Raw genomic sequence first — 23,238 nt, 5'->3', positions numbered from 1 at the left:
ATTTAAATTCCAGTTAGTTAACTTACAGTGCAATATTGGTTTCAGGAGTAAAATTCAGTGATCCATTACTTACATACAACACCTAGTGCGCAACACAAGTGCCCTCCTCAATACCCATCACCCATCTAGCCCATCCCCCACCCACCTCCCTCCATCAACGCTCAGGTCTTTATCTTGAAGAGTCTCTTATGGTTTGCTTCCCTTTCTTTCCCCCTCCCCATATGTTCATCTGTTATTTGCAATGATGTGGATGGAGCTAGAATGTACTGTGCTAAGCAAAATACATCAGAGAAAAACAATATCATATGATTTTACTTATATGTGAAATTTAAGTAATAACATTTCTAGATGGAGTTGGTAATGTAGACAGAGGTAGAAAATAAATTGGGACACTAGTAAAAGGATAGGGTAGGGAGCAGGGAGTAAAAATTATACTATTGTAAGGTTCTTACATTCGTGCAATATGAAATAGGAAGTGGGAAAGGTCAGGTATGAAGTGTGAAGTGGCATGATATTACTTAAAAGTATCGAATCATTAGGGAGGCATAATAATACCCTGGAAAAATCACTAAATAGGGGCGCCTGGGTGGCTCAGTCTTTTAAGTGTCTGCCTTCGGCTCAGGTCATGATCCCAGGGTCCTGGGATCGAGCCCCGCATTGAGCTCCCTGCTCTTTGGGAAGCCTGCTTCTCCCTCTCCCACTCCCTCTGTTTGTGTTCCCTCTCTCACTGTGTCTCTCTCTGTCAAATAAATAAATAAAATCTTTAAAAAAATCACTAAATAATAATAGCAAAGAATATAATTTAAAATATATAATATTTTAAATATAAAAATACTTAGGTTTTATAAAAGGAAGCAGAAAATGAGCAATAGAGAAATTAAAAATAAAATAAATAGAGAAATTAAAAATAAAAGAGAAAATTAGAAGACAAATGATAGTATGATGGACTTTAAACCAACAATATGAATAATGACATTAAATGTAAAGTCCTAAGCACTCCAAAAAGTCCTTCAAGACAAAGGGTATTACCAGAGATAGAGAACTGGACATCTCCTACTTAAAAGATTTAATTAATCAAAAAGACATCAAAGTTCTAAATGCGAATGCATCTGAAACAGCTTCAAAATATACAAAGAAAAAAGTGGATAGAAATGAGAAAGAAATAGCAGGTACAAAAATCATAGTAGGAGATTTAACACTCCTCTCAAAAATTGCTAGAACAGGAGAGAGGAAATAAGGATATAGATCTACATAACACTATCAACTGTATGTACATTTACAGAACGTCGTACCCACCAACTGCAAAATGCATTTTCCTTTCAAGAGTACATGGAACATTCTCCAAGATAGATGATATGCTGGGCTATAAAATAAGTCTCAACAAATTTCAAAGGATTAAAATTTATAGAATATTTTCTCTGACTACAACAATAAAACTCAGTAACATTAATATACCTAGAAAATTCTCAAATTCTTTGAAATTAAACAACACACTTCTAGGGGGGCCTGGGTGCCATAGTCAGCTAAGCGTCTGGTTCTTGATTTCGGCTCAGGTCATGATCTCAGGGTCATGAGATCGAGCCCCGCGTCAGGCTCTGTGCTGGGCATGGAGCCTGCTTAAGATCCTCTCTCTCCCTCTTCCTCTGCCCCTCCTCACCCCCCACTCTCACACTCTCTAAAAAATAAAATAAAATAAAATAAAATAAAATAAAATTAAATTAAATTAAATTAAAAACACACTTCTAAATAACTCATGCATCCAAGAAACCATAGGGTAAATTAGAAAATATTTTGAACTGAATAATAATGAAAAAAAAAACGTTTATAAAAATCTGTGGGAGGGTGCGCCTGGTGGCTCAGTGGGTGAAGCTTCTGTCTTCGGCTCAGGTCACGATCCCAGGGTCCTGGGATCGAGTCCCGCATTGGGCTCCTTGCTCAGCGGGGAGCCTGCTTCTCCCTCTGCCTGCCACTCCCCCTCTCGGGCTCACTTTCTGTCAAATACATAAATAAAATCTTAAAAAATAAATCTGTGGGATGTAGCTTAAGCAGTATACCCCCAGAATGCAAAGGTGACTCAACATTCAAAAATCAGTGTAATTCATGACGTTAACAGAATGAGGAAAAGTTTAAGATCATCACAATAGATAAAGCACTTGAAAAAATTCAACTCTGTTCATGGTAACACTCAGCAAACTAGGAATAGAAGGGAACTTCCACAGTTTGATGAAAGGCATCTATTAAAACCTATAGCTAACTATATACTTAATGGTGAAATATCGAACACTTTCAAAGATCAGTCACAAGGCAACAATGTCCACTTTCACTGCTTCTATTCAATATTGCACCAGAGACCCACATCAGTGCAATAAGAAAAAGAAATAAAGCCTTTAAAATTGGAAAAGACAAAGTAATACTGTCTCTGCTGACATATAATATGATTTTCTACCTAGAGAATCCTAAGGAATCCACAACAACAACAACAACAAACAAACCCTACAAAACTGCTAGAATAAATAAGTGAATTTAATTTAGCAGGGTCGGGGCGCCTGGGTGGTTCAGTCAATTAAGCGTCTGCCTTCGGCTCAGGTCATGATCCCGGGGTCCTGGGATCAAGCCCCGTGTAGGGCTTCCCTGTTCAGCAGAGAGTCTGCTCTTCTCCCTCTGCCTCTCCCCTTCACTTGTGTGCTCTCTCTCTTTCTCAAATAAATAAAATCTTTAAAAAAAAATTTAGCAGGGTCGTAGGATACATAGTCAATCTATTGAAATCGTTAGTATTTCTATATCCTAGTAACGAGCAAAAGTTTTAAATATAGTTAAAATATCATCTGAAAGCTTAAAATATATTTAGGAATAAACTTAATTAGAGATGTACACTGAAAATTACTAAATATTGCTGAGATAAAGGAAATTTAAATTAATGGAGAGATATACCATGTTCATGGGTCAGAGGAGTCAATATCATTAAGGTGCTCATTCTTCCCAAATTGATCTGTAGATTTAATGCAATGCCAATCTAAATCTGAGCACACTTTTTTTTTTTTTTTTGTAGAAAATGACAGGATTGATAAACTCATTCTGAGACTTAACGGAAACGCAAAAGGCCTAGAAGAGCCAAAACGACTTTAAAAAGAAGAACAAAGTGGAAGGGCTTACACTAGTTATTTCAAGGCTTCCTATACAGCTATAGTAATCAAGAGAGTAGGGTACTGGTATAAGGACATGGATACAGACAGACTAATGGAACAAAATAGAGCATCTGATATATGATCATATATGGTCAATTGGTTTTCAACAATTGTGCCAAGATAATTCAAAAGGGGAAAGGATAGTCCTTTCAAGGAATGGAGTTGAAACAACTACACATCTGTGTGGGGGAAAAGGGAACCGTAAATCCTACCCCATGACATACACAAAAATTAATTATAAATCAATTCAAGACCTAAATGTAAAAGCTAAAACTATAAAACTTTACAAAAAAATGTTAGAGAAAAATCTGTGTGACCTTGGTTAGATGCAATGATTTCTTAAATAGGACACAAAAGTTGGATTTTAGGAAAATTAAGAACCTATGCCCTTCAAAAGACACTGTTAAGAAAATGAAAAAAATGGGCCATACACAGAAATATGATACACATATCTGACAAAGGACTTATGCCCAGAATACATAAAAAAGCTCTTACAACTCAATAAGAAAACAAACTCCATTTTTTAAAAAATGGATAAAAGAATAGATACTTCACAAAGGAAAGATTTGTGAGTGGCCAGAGCACATGTAGCAGTATTATTCTGCAGAGTCAAAACCTGGAAACAACCTAAATGCCCATCAGTGTGTCAGTGGATCTACAGTTCTGGTATTTTTATACTGGAATACTACTCTTCCAATAAAATGCAACACATTGATGCACACAAAATATGGGTGAATCCCAGAATCATGCTGAGTAAGAGAAGCCAGAAATGGCAAACTACATACTATATGATTCCCTAAAAGCTCTAGAACAGGCAAAGCCATGGGGCACCTGGGTGGCTCAGCATCCAACTCTTGGTTTCGGCCCGGAGCGTGGTCTTGGGGTCATGGGATCGAGCCCCACGTCAGGCTCCGGGCTCAGCTTGGCGCAGAGTTGGCTTGGGATTCTCCCTCTCCCTCTGCTCCAACCCCCGCTTGTGCTCACTCTCTAAAATAAGTAAAATCTTAAAAAAAAAAAAAGAACATTCAAAGCTAATCAATAGTGATAGAAATCAGATCAGATGGAAGTTCCTGGGACAATGTGGTAGGGGGACTGACTGCAAAGGATCATGAGGGAACTTTCTGAGATGATGAAAATGTTCTAAATATCACTGGGGTAGCAGTTACATAGGTGTATACATTCGTCAAAACTCACTGAACTATACATTTAAAATGTGTACATTTTATTTTATATAAGTCATATCTTAACATTGACTTTACAGAAAAGCACATGTGTTAACTCCTCTCTCTGTGTGATGGTTGCGCTTTCCCCCTCTTGTGGTCAGATCAGGTTTCCATCCATCTCAGCTTCCAAACCTTCCTACTGTTAACGAATAATTGGTCACAGAGGTGGGATTTGCGGGGAGAAGAAAGAAGAAATTATTTACGTGTAGGGAGAGTGTGGGGGAGAGAGATCAATTTACTCAGACATGACTGAGTCCCAATGCATCAGGTGTACAAAATTCCTTTAGAACCCTGTGTGCGCCAGAAGTAAAGCCAGTGATGCAGGGACAGGAAGAAGAGAGTGATACTGTCATGTGCACCCCTGCATGTCCTCACTGTTGGTCTTCATGTCCCACAGACCCAGAGAAGAGCTGCCAGCCAGTGTTGGAGACTCTGCGCCAGGCCATAGATGGCACGGTGTACTCCCACAGCACCTTGGAATTGCAGACGCTGCAGCCTGTGGTCAACTTCCTGGCCACGGCCACAGTACCAGGCTTCTGTGAGCGCCCACTGTGCCCACGCCTCTTTCGACTCTTCACAGTGCTGGCCCTGGGGAGTGTGACCCAGGCCATGCTGCTGAGCAGGCACACACCGAGCATCCAGGCCTGGCTTGAGCGCTTTCCCTCTGTGGAACGGGCGGGGGTTCTAGCAAAAGCCCTGGTCCGGGCTTCGGTGGAGGCCTGGGAGGCCGTGGGCAACTGCTTTCTGCCTTCCCCCCTCCACCCACATTACCGCTTCTCCCTGCACTCTGTGAGCCAACTACTGGGCAGCTTGCAGCTGCTGCCCACCAGGATGGGCTCCCGGGGCTTTTTGGACTGTCCTAGCCATCAGGAGCACTTACGCCGGGTGTCAGGCTTGCGTGGCACCCGCCTGACAATTATGGTGGCCATGCGCAACATGGTGCGTCTCTGGTTGCACGAGGCTCAGAGAACCTTTTGTGACCGGCTGGACAGCCCTAGGGAACGCTCTTACTGTGCCAAGCTGCTCCTAGAAGTAGCTCAGAGTGTCTTCTGCTGTGGGCCAGCACCCCAGAATGGGGGCAAGGGCTCTGAGGGGGAGGAGGAGGGGGAGGAGGAGAGGGTGCCTGAAGTGGAATCCGAAGGGGAGCTGGCCCAGTGGGAGGACTTAAGCAACAGCGGCAGTGAGACAGAGGAGGAGGAGGACCCTTACGGCCTGCAGGTCACCACCAGCTCACCCGCCCGTGATTCGGGTCTAGCACCTTCCATAGCACCAGTAAGGAGGGAAACCATAGAAAGCCTAAGTCCGAACATAAGCCAGGAGGAGGGCACAAAGGCTTCTGGCTACAAACTCCAGTTAAACAGAAGCAAGAATAGGTGGCAGAAAACCTCCCGGATGGACATGGCCTCACCCCTTCTGCTACCAGTGCTACTACTCCGCCCCCAGGAAAAGCCCTCAGACCTGGTCTTCAGTCAGGAGCTGATACTGGGGTCCAACTCTGAGAGCCCCAGCCTGTACCTGGAACGGCAGTGGGAGAGCCTGGAGGAGCAGCTGTCCACCGCAGCTGCTCAGCTAAAGCTGAGCGCCCACCTTGCCCGGTGCCACTCCATGGCCAAGCACGTGGCCCGCCTGGTCCGGGTGCTGGCCAGGCCCCGGCAGCATGGCCTGTTGCTCTCAAGGGCTCTGGGTACTGGGCGCCGTACGGCCATCACTCTGGCAGCTAGCATCTGCCAGGCCCGCCTCTTCCATCTGCCGTCTGGTGAAGAGGACGCCGTCCTCCGGTGCCTACGGGAGGCCAGTTGGCATGCTGGCGTGTTAGGCCAGCCGGTGGCCCTGCTGGTGCCCAAGGGTGTGGGTCTTACCACCCTTCGTCGTCTGCTGGCCCTGGCAACCTTGGGCAGTTTCCCTGACCAGTATACAGAGGCAGATCTGGACAGCATTGAAGAACATCTCCCCAGGGAGAACCTTAGTGTCAAGCAGAACAGCAAGAAGGAAACGCTGTTGCAGAGGTGAGGCCAAGAACCCCATGGGAGGGGCGGCTCTGCTCTTGCTCTATGCTGGCCAAGAGGCCAAAAAGAAATCTAAGCGCTGCTGTGAGCGTTCAGAAGATGAGGGCTAAGGGGTCAGGTTTGGGACTGGGGCCTAGATGGGCAAACAGGGATCAAGGGGAGGATGGTATCTGAGCCCCTGGCCCGCAGGTTCTATCAGCAAGTCTGCAACCACCTGCATATGTTCATCCTGCTCGGAGATGACCAGACCCACAGACAGCTGCCCTCCACCCTTTTCCTGAGGCTTCTTCAACTGGCCATTGCTAGCATTGACCGCTATGAACCCTGGGACCAAGACTCCCTGATCAGTGTGGTCCGGTACTACCTGGAAAGTGCTCAGAATCCATCCATTGATGATGGTGAGCCCTTTCTACCTGTTCTCACTACTCCTCTCAACCAGGTGTTAGTGAGGACTCAGGTCAGTCTCTCTCTCTCTATCTCTCTCTCTCTCTTTCTCTCCCTAGAACCTAGTGATCCCCTTCACCTTTTCTGCCTTCCTTCCTGAATCAGAAGAGGGTCCCTTTTCTTTCCCATTCTCCTATAAACTCACAAGCTAAAGTCATGCCCATTTCAGACTCCTTGAAGTGCCCAGACCTCCAGGCGTCAATTCCCAGGGTGGCCAAAGCCATGGCTCTCATTCACCTTTCGGCTGTCAGCTACTATGGACACCTATGCCCTGAGTTACCACTCGTCACCCCCAAGACTTTCCTAGACTTTCTGGATGCCTTCATGCTGCTGCAGCAACAGATAACTCTGCAGATTAAGAACAAGTTCCAGCGGTGAGTGCTCCCATTTCCTGCACTGTACCTCCTTCTGCTTCCTTGGGCCCACTTTATTGGTACATCGTATCTCCAGGATCCAGAATGCCTTAGAAAATCTGAGAATGCTGATCGAGAAGCACAATGCCTACACCAACTTTGTCTTCAACTTGGAACAGCTGCTGAAAGGCTCCTGCAAGGTAAAGGGGGAGAAGATTATGAGGTATGCACAGTAGGGCAAAGCAGGAGCCCACAGGGGGCTTTGGAGGAACCAACCAGAGTGAACCTTAGTTCTTATCTCCGGAGAGTACTCCTTTCCCCAGGGGATCTCTTTAATCCCTGCTGCCTCCTCCTCTAGAGTTCAGGCTCAAAGTTCCCCATGGCACAGCTGAGACCAGGCTGATTCTTCTAAACACAGGAAACCCCAGTGTCTGCTTCTGCTGTCCTTAGTATGTACTTCGACTATGGGAAGTCCAGTATACTGTCCAAGATCTGAATAGATTCCCATCAGGGATGAGGCAGAGATTATATTCTCACGGTTGCTTCTACTCTTACCCCTTCTTCTGGATTCTCTATCCTGGCTCATTGGCACACCTCTTACGGCCATCCTCCTTTCCCACACAGCTTTGTCCCTGTACCCTCTTCCTTCCACAAAAGCACCAACTACACAAGGCTCACATGTACACTGGGGAAATGTGGATGGGTGATGGCAGCAGGGCAATTTACATTTTTAGACCAGAACCAGAAAGAGATTGGAATGGTACACTAGACCTAACTGTTCTGAACTTCTTTAGTCACCCTCCTCTACAGGGTATCTCCCAGTCACCAGCTCTTCTCCTCACCTCTCCCGGTGCCCACTTCATAGTGTTATTCAGTGCTCCATCTTTCCTTTAGAGCTCGTCCAATATAATTCTCATGTAACAGGAGAGAATTTTTCTAGTCCAAATCTAAATTCCATTTTGTTTTTAATAAGAGGAATTCTGAAATAGCTTTTCTTTTTCTTCCTGCTACACAAGGCTTTGGTGAAGGTTCAGGGATAACTTCAGAGAAGTAAACTAGTGGTCAACCCACACACAGACAAATGCTTCCCCTCTTCTGGGCTCTCAGGCCATAAGCTCCCAATGCCTAGCCTGTCTCTTTTGATGGGTGCCTCAGGGCTATCACCCAGTGCTGCACAACTCTAGTAGGAGTATGTATTCCATTGTAGCTACATGCATGGTTGTCACCATGTTCTCTGTAAATGATGCTCCCTAGAGTTCTCACAGTACTGATGCCCTCCTACCATCCACCACCAAGGATCACTAGCTTAGATGAAACCTCAAGACTCATGGAGATTTAAAAAAAAAAAGTTCACAGAGGGACAGGAATGGCCTCTCCCATGTTTTCCAAACTCCAGTTTCTTGTCTTGGGTCCTGCCATTTCCCAAGATTATTAATACCAGGAATTATTAATCTGGTTTAAAGGTGCTATTATTCTTTGGTTCCTGGGTCAGTTATAACAAAGGACAACATAAGAAGCCCAAAATCTGGATAAGAGATATTCATAGTGGAGGCGCCTGGTTGGCTCAGTCTGAAGAGCATGTGACTCTTGATCTCAGGGTTGTCAGTTCAAGCCCTGTGCTGGGTGTAGAGATTACTTAAAAATAAAGTCTTAAAAAAAGAGACAGAGAGAGAGAGAGATGTTCACAGTGTCAGAGGCATTCAGTGTCAGACCTCTTGGCCATTCATTCAACAACCATAATAGTGTGTACTTCTTTCAGAGTTCCCCACCCCAGGAAATGGCATCACCATCCACTTAGTTAAGCCAAATCCCAGGAGTCATTCTGGAGCCCTCTCTCTCTCTTCTCTCTCATATTCAGCTGGTTCATTTATTCATTACTGTACTCTACAAAAATTAATTGAACTCCACTCTTTTTGTCCACCCACTCATTAATATTTATGTCCACATCTACATCTATGTCTACATCTAGATCTAGGTCAATGGAATCCTTGTTACAACTTTTTGAGGTGGCTGTCCTTCTTCCCATTTTACAGATGAGAAAACTAAGATCCAGAGAGGTTAGGATGAGGATTAAATAAGATCGCACATGGACAGCATTTGAAAGTCCTGGTACATAGTAAGAGCTCAATAAATGATAGCTCCTCCGAATAAGAAAGATAAGGTACCATCCTTGCCCTCCATGGTGCCTAGTTTACTGGAACATATAGACTCATCCAGGCAATTACAAGACAGTGTGTTATGACAGAGAAAGTCCATGGTGCTCTGAAGTATCAAGACTTTTCTAGAGAAAGCAAAGTGCCACAATGAGTTATTGTGTAGAACATGGCAAGCACTAAAAAACATTCCTTAAATATGGAAACGAATGAAGTGTACAACGTTGATACCTGGAGGTTAGCTAAGATCTGGGTGGGGAGGGTGTCACAGGCTGAAGTAAAAGCATGGGCAGAGGCCCAGAGGCGAGAGAACGTGTGCCACGTTGGAGGAGCTGAAAGTCAGGAATGGCTGGAGAGTGGGGTGCTGGGGGAGGAGAGATATGAGGTTGGAAAGTGGAGTCGAGGCCTCCTGGGCACGGAGGGCTCATAAACCAACTGGGAGAGTGGGGAGTGTTTGGGAACATGAGGATGATGGTCTTTGGCTGCAGCAAGGAGAGCGGAGTAGAGCAAACTGAGACAGCAGTGAGGAAGCATGGGCCCAGGCAGGGGAGCACAGAGGACAGACAGGTAGGAGCCAGACCTGAACAACCTTAAAGACGGGCGGGGGTCGGGGGAATAGGAGAGATGGAGTCAGGGGAACAATGAGGTTTTCTTCCTTAGGAAACTTGGGTGTGTTCTGCCACAGTTCTCTGAGAAAAAGAACAGGTGAGGAGGCAAGTAAGATTGCAAGAGACCTGATGGGGCGTAGCCAACACATTGTTCCTTTGGGGGCATGTGGAGTCCGAGGAGCCTGCAAGGCATCCAAGAGGAGACTGCCACTAGGCAGATGGATATGTGGATGTGAAGCTTAGGAAAAAGTCGGGCTTGAGACAGCGATTTGAGAGTTGTTAAAATAGAAGTGGTAATCAAAGCCATGAGATTAGGGAGGACACATAGAAGTGTAGAATGAGAAGATATGGAGGCCCTGAAACATTGCTGAGGAATATTTAAGGGATGGTAGAGGAAGAGACTGAGAAAGAGCAACCAAAGAAGCTGGAGAAAGCCAAAGGATACCATGGGGTCATGAAAGTCAAAGGAAGACAGTGCTTCAAGAGCGAGGGAACTGTCTTCTGTGACAAATGCCACTAATGGGTCAAGTAAGATGAAGAGTGTAGCATAAGCACATAGGCTTTGGAGTCAGACTGCTGGGGCCTGTGTGGCAGATCAGGAGAAGCAATCACCCACTTGGAGCTGCGTTACAAGGTGTGTGACTCACACACCAGTAAGTGACAGTTTCAGGGCACAGTCCAGGGCTCTGGGCCTATATGGAGTTCAACTTGGTCATCCTGACTATCAAGCGAGGAGTATGCTGGAGTCCCAAGCCCACTGGGCTCCCTCTGGGGTATTCCCACCTGGCCCAGGATCTGAAGCTGCAGAGCCTGGATCTCTGTTTGCAGACCATCAGCATACATCAGCAGCAGCTAGAGAAGGGCAAGCTGCTGTTCAGGCAGCAGCTAGGAGAGTGTCAGCAGCAGGAGAACCTCATCGGGAACCTGACCAAGCAGCGGGATGCCCTGCGGGCTCAGCACGAGGCTTTCCTGGAGCAGGTGGGCTTTCCTGCTGCCTGCCCTGCACTGGTCCTCTCTTGGGAGGGGACAGCCTTTCACAGGATGCCCAGAGGAGAGAATGGGGTGACTTGTCATGGGAGTCTTCGGGGCAAGGGGCAAAGGTAATAGGATGGCTTGAGGAACTGTCCCTCATGAGAACCCCTAGGAAGAAATGATCCCTCCTGGCAGCACCTTGAAGGAAGAGGGCACTCTGGGATCTCACTTCAGGGGTGCATCTCTCCTCATTTAGATGGGCAAGGCCTTCCTGGGACCTCTGAGCCAGCTGCAGGTGGCTGACTTCGAGGAGATACGGAGCTATCGAGCGCCACCAGAATCGGTGGTCCAGGTGACTGATGCACTGTGCAACTTGTTCCACTGTGAAACAGGTTGGGCCAGTGCCAAGCAACTCTTATGCACCGAGGATTTTTATCAGGTGGGGAATGTGGAGCACAATGGAGGAGGAGAGTGGAGGCCTAAGGGGGGGCGGCTGGCAGAGTGAGGTGGTTGGGGCGAGGTCCAGAGCACCTATGTCTGCCCCTACCCCTCTTAACACACTTTCCCAGGAGCTGGTGTTCTTCCCCAAGGAGAAGATGACGGACTCAGAGATGATAAAGTTAACCCAAGCTCTGAAGGCTCCAGGTATGAGTGATGCAGCTCTGCGGGCAGTAAGCATACCCGCAGCAAACCTGGCCGCCTGGCTCTGGGCTGTTCTGCGCTATGGGCTGGCCCAGCGCCGAGGACTGCCCACGGGCCTGCTGCTGCGGCAGATCGAGGCCACGCTGGCTCGGGAGCAGACCCGCCTGGGCCGCTGCCAGTTTCAGGCCCAGGAGACCCTAGAGCACAATTTGGATCTGGCCAAGACGCTGGAAGAGGCCCGGGCTTTGAACAACCACATGATAGAGAAACTCAGTCAGGCTCAGTGTGGCCAATATCACAAGTGGCCCATCAAGGCTGCACTGCTCACACCCATGCACTCCTGGACTACAGAGCTCCAGGTAACCAGCCCCTCCCGGGATTCCCCCCAGAGTTCATTTCTGCACCACTGCCCCCAACCCCTCGCTCCTCCCTGGGCTCTCCTTGCCATGCTTTCCTGCACCCCCTGCCTCGCTCCCTCTCTGCCTGTACCCTCCTCTGGCCCACATGCCTTCCGCTCTCCCTTCCCATGCCAGAAGTTGAAGGGGCACTGCCTGACTGTGTTCGGAGACGCCCTCCTGTGTTCAGCTGCCATCATCTACCTGGGTCCTTTCCCGCCAGTGCGGCGCCAGGAGCTACTAGACAAGTGGCTGGCTCTGTGTAGGGGCTTTCAGGAGACCCTGGGCCCAGACGATGTGGCACAAGCCCTGAAGCAGAAGCAGAAATCTGTCGTCGTGCCACCAAAGAACCCCCTGCTCTCTGTACGCTCTCCCTTCAGCCTTCTGTCCTTGCTGAGCTCTGAATCCGAACAGTTCCAGTGGGACCGAGACCTGAAGCCCCAGGTGAAGTCAGCCCGCCTGGCAGGCCTGCTTCTGCGAAGCAACACCCACTACTCCAGTTGCCGTTGGCCTCTGGTCCTTGACCCCAGCAACCAGGCCCTCATCTGGCTGAATCCACTGCCTCTGCAAGAGACTAGATGCTTGGCCCCAGACCCCACAGAGTGCAGAGGTAAAGCCAGGGATGAGGAACATAACGCTTCTCGGGTATCTGAACTGCCAACACTCTCAGCCACATGTGGTCTTCCCTTTCATAATGAAGACACTAAATTTTTGTGGCCAGGGTATCCTAGACTTCATCAGTCCATATGATATTAATCAACTAGTCACATTTACATCTTGGGGCCTACATTGCAATGATTCTGAATCTACATGGCTGACCAGTCCATGGTCTTCTACTTCCCTGGTCTGCCCAGCATTCTTAGAAACTTGGTCTACAACTCAGAGCCTTCCTTACTATCCAAGTTTATCCCATGTTCAGGAATTCTGAGGAAATATTTCTATTAGCTCTGCTTGGAGCAGAGACCCATCTGGGTGGACTGTCAGAAGGAGGTGCTTTCCAGGGGAAGGAAGCAAGGGTGTTGTGTAGGGGAAGGAAAAAAGGGTGTTTACTTTCCAGAAGAAAGGGTTGGGAATTGCACTGGGGAGAATAATAGACATCTACAATGGACGAGGTATGTAATCAAGCGGTCTGTAACATAGGCTCTGTAATCAGACTGGGTCAAATATCTGTTCTTTACTAGCTGTGCAAATAGGGCAAGGGACTTCATCGCGCTAAGCCTAAATTTATTTGCCAATAAAATGAGCATCTTAATTATACCCATCTCATAAAATGTTGTGTTAAGTAAGAGAATTCATGTAAAAGGGGTTCACACAGTGCCTAAAAATAATAAGTTCCCAAAAATGTTAGTATCACCACTAATGTATTACAACTACCATTGTTCCACTCCATCCCTTGGCTGTCCAGCACAACCTTCCATTGTGCCCATACCCCATCACAAAAATGCCCATGACACAATTATCTCATGTGTAACTATAAGTGAATTTACCCCCCTCTAGTAAGAGACACCCTGAAGAAACCTCCAGCTGCAGCATCCAATTCTGAGTCCTCGAACTGTGAACGATGTTCACTGTTCTTGATCAGACCTAGATGTAGCTCTTTGTGATTCTATAACCTATGATAGAGTACAAGCTAAATCTCACCCTAGTAACACACCTGATAAGCAGAGTGAAGCAAAATCAAATCAAGATAACTACAGTAAACTTCCTGTTTAGAAACCGGGTAAGGGTAAGAAACACACACATGTATATTAGTCTTCATCATGTGCTGCGTGACGCCAAACAGGGATAGTAAGGCGAATGATTAGCATCACTTCACTGGCTATAGAGTGAGTTCTTGGACAGCCACTTTGGCTGTCCTGGGTTCTGATGAAAAGTATAATATTCCTTGTCCATTGTCCCCACGGCTATCTATGAAAGGAACATTGGGCAAGAGTCCCCTGTTTGTAGCTGTTCTGCCTTACATATCCACTTCGTATTAGAATGGGATGGGGGCTTAGGATTTGTCTTAAAATTAAGCAAACACTGATCACTTGTTACCAGACAGGGGACTTCCTAGGTAATTCCTTTAAATCTCTCATCTTTTCCCTGCAGATTTCATTTGTAAGGACTCTATTAGCTATTAACCAATGCCAGAAATCTTGGTATATTCTCATTCTTGAATTTAAACCCCATTTTTTTTTTTTTGTCTTCTCTCTTAACATTGGTTCTGGGGCTCCAGCAATCCCACTCAGCCTTAATGTAATTGTCATCCATCTGAACCTTGGCCTTCACCTCAGAGCTGTAGTAATAAAATAGTCTGAGTAGTGAGGTTAGGCTAATGGGCCATGAAATGTAGCCCCTATTACTTGGGGCTGTATCCAAATCAAAAGCGGGAGGGAGACTATTACGTTTGTCAAGCAGGGAATGCTTAAAGAGAAGTGCTTGGGATGGACCTGGAGAATTAGACTTCTCTGATTTTCTAGGCTCTTCCAATAGCGAATAATTTCCTATTCCATGCAACATTAGGTAGAAAATCATTTTTAACAAATCAACAAGATGCATGAATATCTGATCATCTGTGGTCTGAAATTGCTTGATATGAGCAGAAAGGAATTTTCTTTAAGTTTTTTTCGGGAAGTTGTTCCTCTTATCTAAGTAGAGAAGTAGCCAGCGTGCCTTCTGCTAAATCCACTGAAGTTCAGTGAGCATATGGTCCAAGTCCCATGAGATAAACCAACTTCTTACCTACCACATAACCTAGGAGGGAAAACAAAAATCCTCATTGCCCCTCCCCACCACTAACCCCCTGTATCAGCTAGGAATGCTACCATGATCAGTAACAAAAGCCCAACTTATCATGGCTTAAGAAATAAGGATTTAGGGCACCTGGGTGGCTCAGTTGGTTAAGAGACTGCCTTCGGCTCGGGTCATGATCCTGGAGTCCCGGGATCAAGTCCCACATCGGGCTCCCTGCTCAGCGGGCAGCCTGCTTCTCCCTCTGACCCTCTCTCCTCTCATGCTCTCTCTCTCACTCTCTCTCTCAAATAAATAAATAAAATATTAAAAAAAAATAAGGATTTACTGGGGCACCTGGATGGCTCAGCTGGCTAAGGGGTCGACTCTTGCTTGACTTCAGCTCAGGCTTGGATCTCAGGGTCATGAGTTCAGGCCCTGCATTGGGTTCCATGCTGGGTGTGGAGCCTACTTAAAAAAAGAGAGAGAGATAAAGGATAGAAAGAAGGATTTATTTATCTCACACTATAAGAAGTACTGAGATAAGCAGGCACAGGGCTTCGGTATTGACTTCAAATACCCAGATTCTTCTATCTTTCTGCTCGATGATCCTTAGCATGTTGGCTTATCACATTATAGTGGGTTGAATCCTAACCCACAGAACCTATTCATATGAACTTATTTGGAAAAAGAGTCTTGTAGGTATAATTAAGCTAAGGACCTTCAAATGAGATCACCCTAGATTATCTGGGTTGGCCCTAAATCCAATGACAATTGTCCTTATAAGAGAAAAAAGAGAAGGCATAGGTATGCTGAGGGAAGGCTTCAGGAAGATGGAGACAGATAGTGTTGTTAGGTAGCCACAAGCCAAGGAACTCCTGGAACCAACAGAAGCTGGAGAAGGCAAGGAAGGAGTCTCTCTTAAAGCCTTCAGAGGGAGTGCAGCTTTCCCAGCACCTTGATTTTGGACTTCTGGCCTCTAGAGCTACAAGGAAATAAGTTCTTGGGTTGGTTTTTTTTCCCCAGCCACCATATTTGGTGGTAATTTGTTACCATATTGGCTGCTATCCCCCCAAAGCATCATGTCAGAGTTGCTGCTTGCCATTTCTGTCCCTTTTATCAGGAAAACAAAAGATCTTCCAGAAGTCTGAATAGCCAAATGTGGTAGGCAGAGTTTTGGCCCCCATCACCTCTGTCCTCCATTGTTACTTCATATAACTATGTTCCATGGCAGGAAAGACTCTGCAGATGTAATTAAGATTACTAACCGATTGACCTCAAGATAGAGATATCCTGGATTATCTGGGTGTGCCCAGTGTAATCACATGTGCCCTTCAAAGAAGTAAGGAGGAAAGAAAAGACAGGAAGATTTGAAACATGAGAAGGATTCAAGAAACTGTTGCTGGCTTGAAGATGGAGTGGGCTACTGGGAAAGTGTGAGGTAGAAATGAATTCTGTCAAAAACCAGTAAGCCTGAAAGAGGATCCTAGCCCCTGATGAGAACTACAGCCCCAGTTGATGCCTGATTAGCACCGTGTAACCCCGAGCGGAGCATCCAGTCATGCTGTGCGGCGCTTCTAACCTTCTGAACTCAGACATAATAAATGGGTGTTGTTTTAAGCTGCTAAGTGGTAATTTGTGGTAATTTGTTAAGCAATAGGAAATGAATCCACTAAACTGTGGATTGGGCAACCTCCATTCGCCTACTTCTTAATGCTTAATATTTTTTTAAAAAAGAAAGATTTTATTTATTTATTTATTTGAGAGAGAGCACAGCGGGGTAAGAGGCAGAGGGAGAAGGAGAAGCAGACTCCCCACTGAGCAGGGAGCCCGATGCGGGGCTCAATCCCAGGACCCTGGGATCATGACCTGAGCCGAAGGCAGATGCTTAACCAACTGAGTCACCCAGGTGCCCCAGTGCTTAATACTTTAAAAAAATTCTTAAAATACTTAAATTTCTTAATACTTAAAAAAATATATTATTTCTCTTTTCCAGTTCCTGCAGTAGAGGTGGCAAAGGAGAAGGGGACTAGGGAGGGAGGCATCAGGGTCCACCATATACCCCATGACTTGGCTAATTCCAGTTTATGGCCTTTCACTTACAAGTTGCTACTTCCAGGCACTGATTTCTATATTAGCAACAATTTGTTTCATTGTAATGGAAAATTAGCTTAGGCAAAAAGAGAAATACAGGGACTCTTCTAACCAGTCTGGTGAAAGGCAGAAATGGAGCTGATTTCAGGGATACCTAGAACCCCTCCCTGGAGTTTGAGAGAAATAGTAATGGCAGCTACCATTTGTGGAGTGCTTCCTGGGTCCAGCAGAGTGCTTTCTATATTATCATTTCATGTCTTCTGCACCTTGTAACCCCGGGAGGTACCCACTGATGACAACCCCATGTTGCAGATGAGTTGCAGATAAAGAAATTGAGTCGGAAGGAGCTTAAGTGACTCCTAAGGTGTCTTCCTGTGGGCCTTCCCTCATGAGATGGAGCCCTTGGGTGAACGATGCTCCCTAAGAGCCTGGCTCATCCTCTGAGAGGAGTTCCTCTGCATCTTTCTGCCACAGAGAAGGGCTTTGTGAGAAATCAAGAAGACAAAGAGGAAGACGACAGTAGTGAAGAGTGTGAGAAGGCTAAGGACAAGACAAAAGAGCAGAAGACAGAGGACAGGGAAAGTGAGGAGGAGGAGGAGGGCGGAAAGGAAGAGGAGCAAGAACACGAGGAGGAGGAGGAGGAGACAGAGAGGCAGGCGTCAAGGCCAGCCTCTGAGATTGGGCCTCTGCCCCCTCCCTGCCTTCGTGTGCTCTCAGGCGCTGACCCAGAGCTGGGTCCTCGGCTCCGGGAGGCAGCTGCCAGTGGTGAGAATGGGTCACCATCCACCGTGTCCCCTTTCTGTGGCCCCACAAGCCTCTCACCCCCAGCCTGACTTCAGCTCCCATCCTTAAGCCCGGCCCTACCCGCGTGGAAGAGCCCTGAGGGCATCCTTCCATTAGCCAGTGGGGAGCTGGTCAGAGCCAGACTTTGGGGGGGCGCGCGGTGCTGGCATGGTGGGTAGGGTGCCCTTGTCGCCCCCTCATAGGCCTGCCCGTGCTACTGACCAACATGGAGCTGGGCCTAGGGTGCCAAGAACTGCAGTGGCTACTGCAGCGGGAGGAGCTGAGCCTTCCCCAGGTGCAGCCGGGCTTCTGTCTCTATTTGAGCACTAGTCTCCCCCTCAGTGCCTTGGAAAAAGGTGAGCCCCAGTGGGTAAGTTGACACCACAGCTTTGTGGACACACTAGGCCTCCCGCTTCACTCAGTCTGGCCCTGAGCAGGCTCAGCACTGTGGTCGGGAGCCATGTGCCCGGTGTACCCCAGCCACTGGCTCTGCCAAGGGTAAAGGGTTAAGCATCTCCCATGTGACCCCAAGTGCTAGGTTATGAACTGCTGAAGGGGCTGAATGTGCTGGATCTGAGCCTGAACATGGATATCCTGGAAGACCAGATGCTGCATGAAATCTTGGGCATAGAGTGTCCTGAGCTCAAGAGCCGTTGGCAGGACCTAAAGACCAGAGCCCTGGACAGCTGTGCAGCTCTGGAGGCTGCTGAGGTGCCTGGGGGTCCTGGCAGTGGGTGGGGGTGAGCTTTGGAGAGGCCCGGGTGTGGGGGCAGAGGTGGGCGTGGATGGCTGAGGACTGTATGGGAAAGAATCAGACCCACAGAACGGGTGGTTGTTTGCAGGAGCGGCTGCTGCTGATGCTGCTCCAGAACCCAAAACATCAGAAACCAGCTAAATTCCTACGGGACATGGTGAGGGCGCAGGCAGAGCTATGTCAGCTGCGTGCTCACTTCGAGGATCTAGCAGAGCTGAAACTGCAGGAGGTGGCATTGTGGGCGCCCTATCGGCGTGTGGTCTGGCACGCGATGGCCATAATAAAGGCCCTTAGCCCGCTGCAGAACCTGGTGCCCCTTTTCCGCATGAGCCCCGACGATTGGCTAGCGGCCACCAAGCGGGCTCTGAACAGCATGAAGCAGCGTGAGATTCATCAAGGGGAGGACCTGCCCAGCCATCTGCTGCATCTGAGAACACAGCTGACCCGCCAGCTACTGGGCAGCACTGTGGCTGCCCTGGGCCCGACCCAAGTACCATTGGTGGGGGCCTTGGGTGCTTTGGCACTGCTGCGAGTGGCAAGGAAAGCACCAGAGCTGGAGAGGCTAGCCTTCGTGCCTGGCCTGGCAGCCTCCCCTAGCACGGGCTACAGCAAGCCAGGGGTGGCTCGGCCGGCCTGGCTGGGGCTGAGAGCCTGGCATGAATGTGGCCTGTTGGAGATGCTGCCCCCATTTGCGGGGCTATGTGCATCTCTGGCAGGCCACTCCAGTGTTTGGCAGGCTTACCTGTCACTGTCATCCACAGTGCTGGGTCCTGCACCTGGGCCTGGGCCTGGGCCCGATCCACTCAGCCTCTTCCAGAAGCTGATTCTGTGGCGTGTGCTGCGACCTGAGTGCCTGGCAGGTGCCCTGGCAGACTTTACCACCAGCCTCCTGGGCCGGCCCCTGGACGAAAACCTGGGTTCCTCCACCATACCCTTAGAACACAGCCAGGCTACTCAGCCTGTGCTGATCTTGTTGCCACCACCTGGTCACCCCACAGCCACCATGCATCCTCTGACTGTCATCCAGAAACTGGCTGCCAGGCATGAGCAGGTTTGAGCCTAGTCCCTTGGCCACAGAGACACCAGACCCCTGTGAGCTAAGATGGGGTGTGGTGGCCCTCTCCCAGTATTCTTATAGATCTTTCTGGCTAACTCAGGGATTTCTGGGGTCATTTGTGGCATTCCTTTGGGTCCCTTGGGTCACCCCAGGATCACTTTGAGTTCTCTGCCACTTCTCTGTTGGTCTTCAGGGGCAGAAGCATCTGGAGGTGATCGCCCTAGGCTCTGAAGCCTGGGACCCAGTCTCAGCAGTGGTCAGCACACTATGCCAGGCTATGCACAGAGGGCACTGGCTGGTGTTGGAGAACTGTCATCTGATGCCTCGCTGGCCAAAGGAGCTGCTACAGCCCTTGCTGGGGCTGTTGGATGGAGCCAGGGGTGTGTCTGCTACCTAATCCAGTACTGGGCCTGAGCTTGATCCCCTCACCCCTGGATCTCACTCCTGACCCCAGAGCCTCAAGTCTGACCCCTAAACTTGTGTCTGACCCTTCACCCAGTGATTGATCTCAGCCCCATATCTGACCCCTAGTGGTCTCGGACCTGGAGTTAGAACCGCTTCTAGCCCAACCCACAAGCAGGAGTGTGACGACCGTCCACAGAGATTTCCGTCTTTGGCTTATTTTGTCTGCAGAGGCTATTGCTTCCTTACCAGGTGAGGAGTCCCCGCTATAGGCTCTCAGATTGAAGGAGGAGGGTAACTGTGCTGTTCTGACCCAGCACTCTCCTTCTGCCCCAGCTGTGCTGACTCAGTACTCCATGCCTGTTTTCTGGGACCAGTCTCTGGAGCTGGGCCACGTCTTGATGGACAGCTTGGAGCTAGCCCAGCAAGAACTCTCTGTGCAACCCCCAGCAAGGGTGCTGCCTCTGCTTCTCTTACATGGCCTCCTGCTACACCGGCAGCAATATGGAATGAAGCTGCAGGCACACAGGGGGCGCTGGTGAGGGACCCCCGTCCATCTTGCTCAGTCATTCAGCAAACACTGAGCATTTTCCATATCCCTGAGGAGTACGACTAATTCCTGCCTGGGCAGCACCAAAGTGTGAGGGCAAGGGCAAGTCAAGAAAGGCTCCTCCAAGGACTTTGAAATCTTGCTTTGAATTGAGTCTTGGAAGCAGAGGCAGATCAGGTGGAGATGGGGATTTTCTGCGCAGAGGGAACTAAGCTCAGCAGGAGGAAAAATATTTCAATGTGGCTAAGATGGACATGCTGGGGGTTGAGTGGGGAGAGGCGAGGCTTATGGTAAAGGGCCTATAAGACCATGGCAAGGGGCCTGATTTTATCCCGAGGATAGGGGGAAGCCACTGGAGAGTTTTAAGTAGAAGAAATGTGATCCTAATTATCTGCTGGAAAGATCACTCTGGCTGCAGTGTGAAAAATGGACCAGATGGGACAGGGCTGGAGGCAAGCAGAGCAGTTTTAGGAGGCTCTGGCAGTCTGAAAGGACAAGACCATGGTATGGGTGGTAGGGACTAGGGTAGTCCCAGCACAGATAGAAAGTAAATATGGAGTGAGGAAGAAAGAGGAGTCAAGGGTGGCTCCCAGATTTCTGCCTAGGACAACTGGGGGCTGGTATAGGAGGAAATGATGATTTCAGTTGAAAGCAAGTTGAATTTGAAGTGCTAGGTGGCAATGACTAGCGAACCGTCGTGAGTCTGGAGCTTGGGAGCTTGGGCTAGAAAGACCAGAGTCCTCAGCATATAGATGGTTCTGAAAGCCTACTTCTTGCTCCCCTCCCCCAGGAGTCCAGTGACCCTGATGCGGGTCCTTCAGATCCAAGAGCAGCTGTGGGCCGGCCTTAGCAATCCCAGTGCTGCCAAGCAGGAGCTAGCGGGTGAGGCCCTTCCTGTCCCCATGTGGTCATCAGCCCCCAGGACAGCCCTGAAAGGCGAGGGAGTGGAAGTACTGGGATGGGGGCATGATTCCCAGCTTTGGTTTTGGTTTGGGAGGTGGTGGAAACTGCAGGGGCTAGAACTGAGGGGCTCTGATCTTATTCTCAGCTTCGGTTTTCTATGGGGGTCCTGTGGGAGACAAGAAGGACAGGGAAGCCCTGATTAGCCTAACACAGGCCTGCCTGAGCCCCAACAGCCGGAGCTGGGCTCAACCACACACACCCCAGTATCTGCTGTCTACTCTGTTGCCCAGCCCAGGTAAGCTGCAGCCAGGTACCTGTGTTGGGGTGGGGCACAGTCTGTGTAATGCCCTCCTCTCAGGAATGTGAACCGCGGTACCATCAAAGGTGTAGGATGGGGCAATATTCACAGTTATGGGATGGTGACTTAAAGTGTCACCCCTCCCCTTCACCTCCAAGAGCTAGGGGAGCTGGATGCTTTGGCAGAGTGCAAGGCCCAGATGCACCTCTTGTCCACATCTCCTGAACCCCAGAGCTGCGGACTGAGCGCTGGCCCCCAGGCCTGGCTGTTACGACGCCAGAGTCGTGCTCTGTGGAGCGCGCTGCAGCGGAGTTTACCCACTTGGGTTCCGGCGAATCGAGGAGGCTCCCGACGCGCTGAAAGGCGGCTGCGGCAGCGCCTAGTGCAGGCCAAGCGGAGGCTGGAGTCGCTGCAGGCTCTGCTGGCGGAGACCGCCCGCCAGGAAGAGTCTGGCGCCGGGTGGCTGGCGCTGAGACTGAGCTCGCAGCGGCCTCTGCAGGCCTTCCTCCAGACAGAGGTGCTGGAGCTGAGCCAGCTGGCGGGCGCGCTGCTGCGGGACCTGGATTGCCTGTTGCAGCAGCTGCAGGGCGCGCCTCCGTGCGCCTCCCCGCGCTGTGCCGCGGTGGCCCACGCTCTCTGGACTGGCCGCCTACCCCCGCCTTGGCGTCTCCATGCGCCTGCCGGCCCCCAGCCACCCTGGCACTGGCTGCGACAGCTGTCGCGCCGCGGGCAGCTGTTGGTTCGCTACCTGGGCGTGGACACCAAAGTACCAGAGCGCATCTTTCACCTCTCAGCCTTTCGCCACCCACGCCGCCTGCTGCTGTCACTGCGTTGGGAGGCTACCTTTGCTACCACCGCCCTGAACCAGCGTGCGCCTAGCTCGAATTTCTCTGGTTGCCAAGGCTCCAGCTCCAGTGGGCTCACCCATAAACATCAGGAGCTGAACAGCAACGCTTTGCACCTCCAGGTATCTTCATGCCGCCCCTCAAATCCCTGATTACATCTTACAATTACCCCACCTTGCCTCTTGGTGATCATGCCTCCTCAGTAGCCCCATATGCACTGATACCCCTCCACTAGGAACCTTCAGCTTCCTAGCCTTGCCTGATCAGCTTCTGGCGCCTCTAGGTGGTGAACAGTCCAAATCCTACCGTTCCAGAGATGGGGCTGCTGCTGATTGGGCTCCAGCTCCGGAATGCCGAGTGGGACCCGTTAGCAGGGGCTCTGCAGGACAGCACCTGCAGCCAGCCCAGCCCTCTGCCTCCGGTCAGCGTCAGTGCCCAGGCCCGGGGCCCCAGTGACTTGCCACCCCCAGGTGGCCTGGCTGTGTATTCCTGTCCTGTGTACCTGGAAGGGCCCTTAGGTATCACTAAGCTGCACAGCAGGCACATTCTGATGCACCTGCCCCTGCCCACGAAGCTCAGCCCCGCCACCTGTGACCAACGGAGGGTCCATGTGTGTAGCCCACCCTTGCTGTGAGCCCTCAAACAAAATAAAGTTGGAGTGATTCAGTGAAGGATTTCTGAGATTTAGCAGTGCAGGGGGTCTGCACACAGAGAATTGCCCTGCTGAGGGGAAGACCCAGTGTGCACAACTGAGAGGGGAATGTTGGTATCCTGTGGGAGATGGGCCTGGTGTTGGTCATGCATCCCAGGGGCTTGGCAGATGGGGATGGCTAATACACAGGATCCCGCGTCCTTGCCC

The 23,238-nt window shown here is 49.4% G+C and overlaps 1 protein-coding gene across 1 annotated transcript in view; it reads left to right on the top strand.

Annotated features, from left to right (window-relative positions):
* LOC112806266 (dynein heavy chain domain-containing protein 1) overlaps positions 1-23,013 on the top strand; it is a 28,168-nt gene extending 5,155 nt beyond the window's left edge. Inside the window, exons 4-22 of the mRNA XM_073883012.1 lie at positions 4,806-6,414; positions 6,604-6,812; positions 7,028-7,232; positions 7,309-7,411; positions 10,801-10,950; positions 11,201-11,383; positions 11,514-11,945; positions 12,120-12,591; positions 17,262-17,552; positions 17,774-17,926; positions 18,103-18,281; positions 18,413-19,375; positions 19,575-19,761; positions 19,913-20,035; positions 20,120-20,321; positions 21,124-21,215; positions 21,382-21,531; positions 21,693-22,501; positions 22,663-23,013. Of these exons, the coding sequence (XP_073739113.1) occupies positions 4,806-6,414; positions 6,604-6,812; positions 7,028-7,232; positions 7,309-7,411; positions 10,801-10,950; positions 11,201-11,383; positions 11,514-11,945; positions 12,120-12,591; positions 17,262-17,552; positions 17,774-17,926; positions 18,103-18,281; positions 18,413-19,375; positions 19,575-19,761; positions 19,913-20,035; positions 20,120-20,321; positions 21,124-21,215; positions 21,382-21,531; positions 21,693-22,501; positions 22,663-23,013 (6,863 nt within the window). The remainder of the gene's footprint in view (positions 1-4,805; positions 6,415-6,603; positions 6,813-7,027; positions 7,233-7,308; positions 7,412-10,800; positions 10,951-11,200; positions 11,384-11,513; positions 11,946-12,119; positions 12,592-17,261; positions 17,553-17,773; positions 17,927-18,102; positions 18,282-18,412; positions 19,376-19,574; positions 19,762-19,912; positions 20,036-20,119; positions 20,322-21,123; positions 21,216-21,381; positions 21,532-21,692; positions 22,502-22,662) is intronic.
* The last annotated feature ends 225 nt before the right edge of the window (positions 23,014-23,238 follow it).

Source organism: Callorhinus ursinus, unplaced genomic scaffold (genome assembly GCF_003265705.2).
Source record: "Callorhinus ursinus isolate GAN/ISIS: 27379988/994484 unplaced genomic scaffold, GSC_fseal_2.0 scaffold49, whole genome shotgun sequence".
NCBI classification, from domain to species: Eukaryota; Metazoa; Chordata; class Mammalia; order Carnivora; family Otariidae; genus Callorhinus; species Callorhinus ursinus.
The sequence above is the reverse complement of the archived record's forward strand: the minus strand, read 5'-3'. Positions and strand labels throughout refer to the sequence as shown.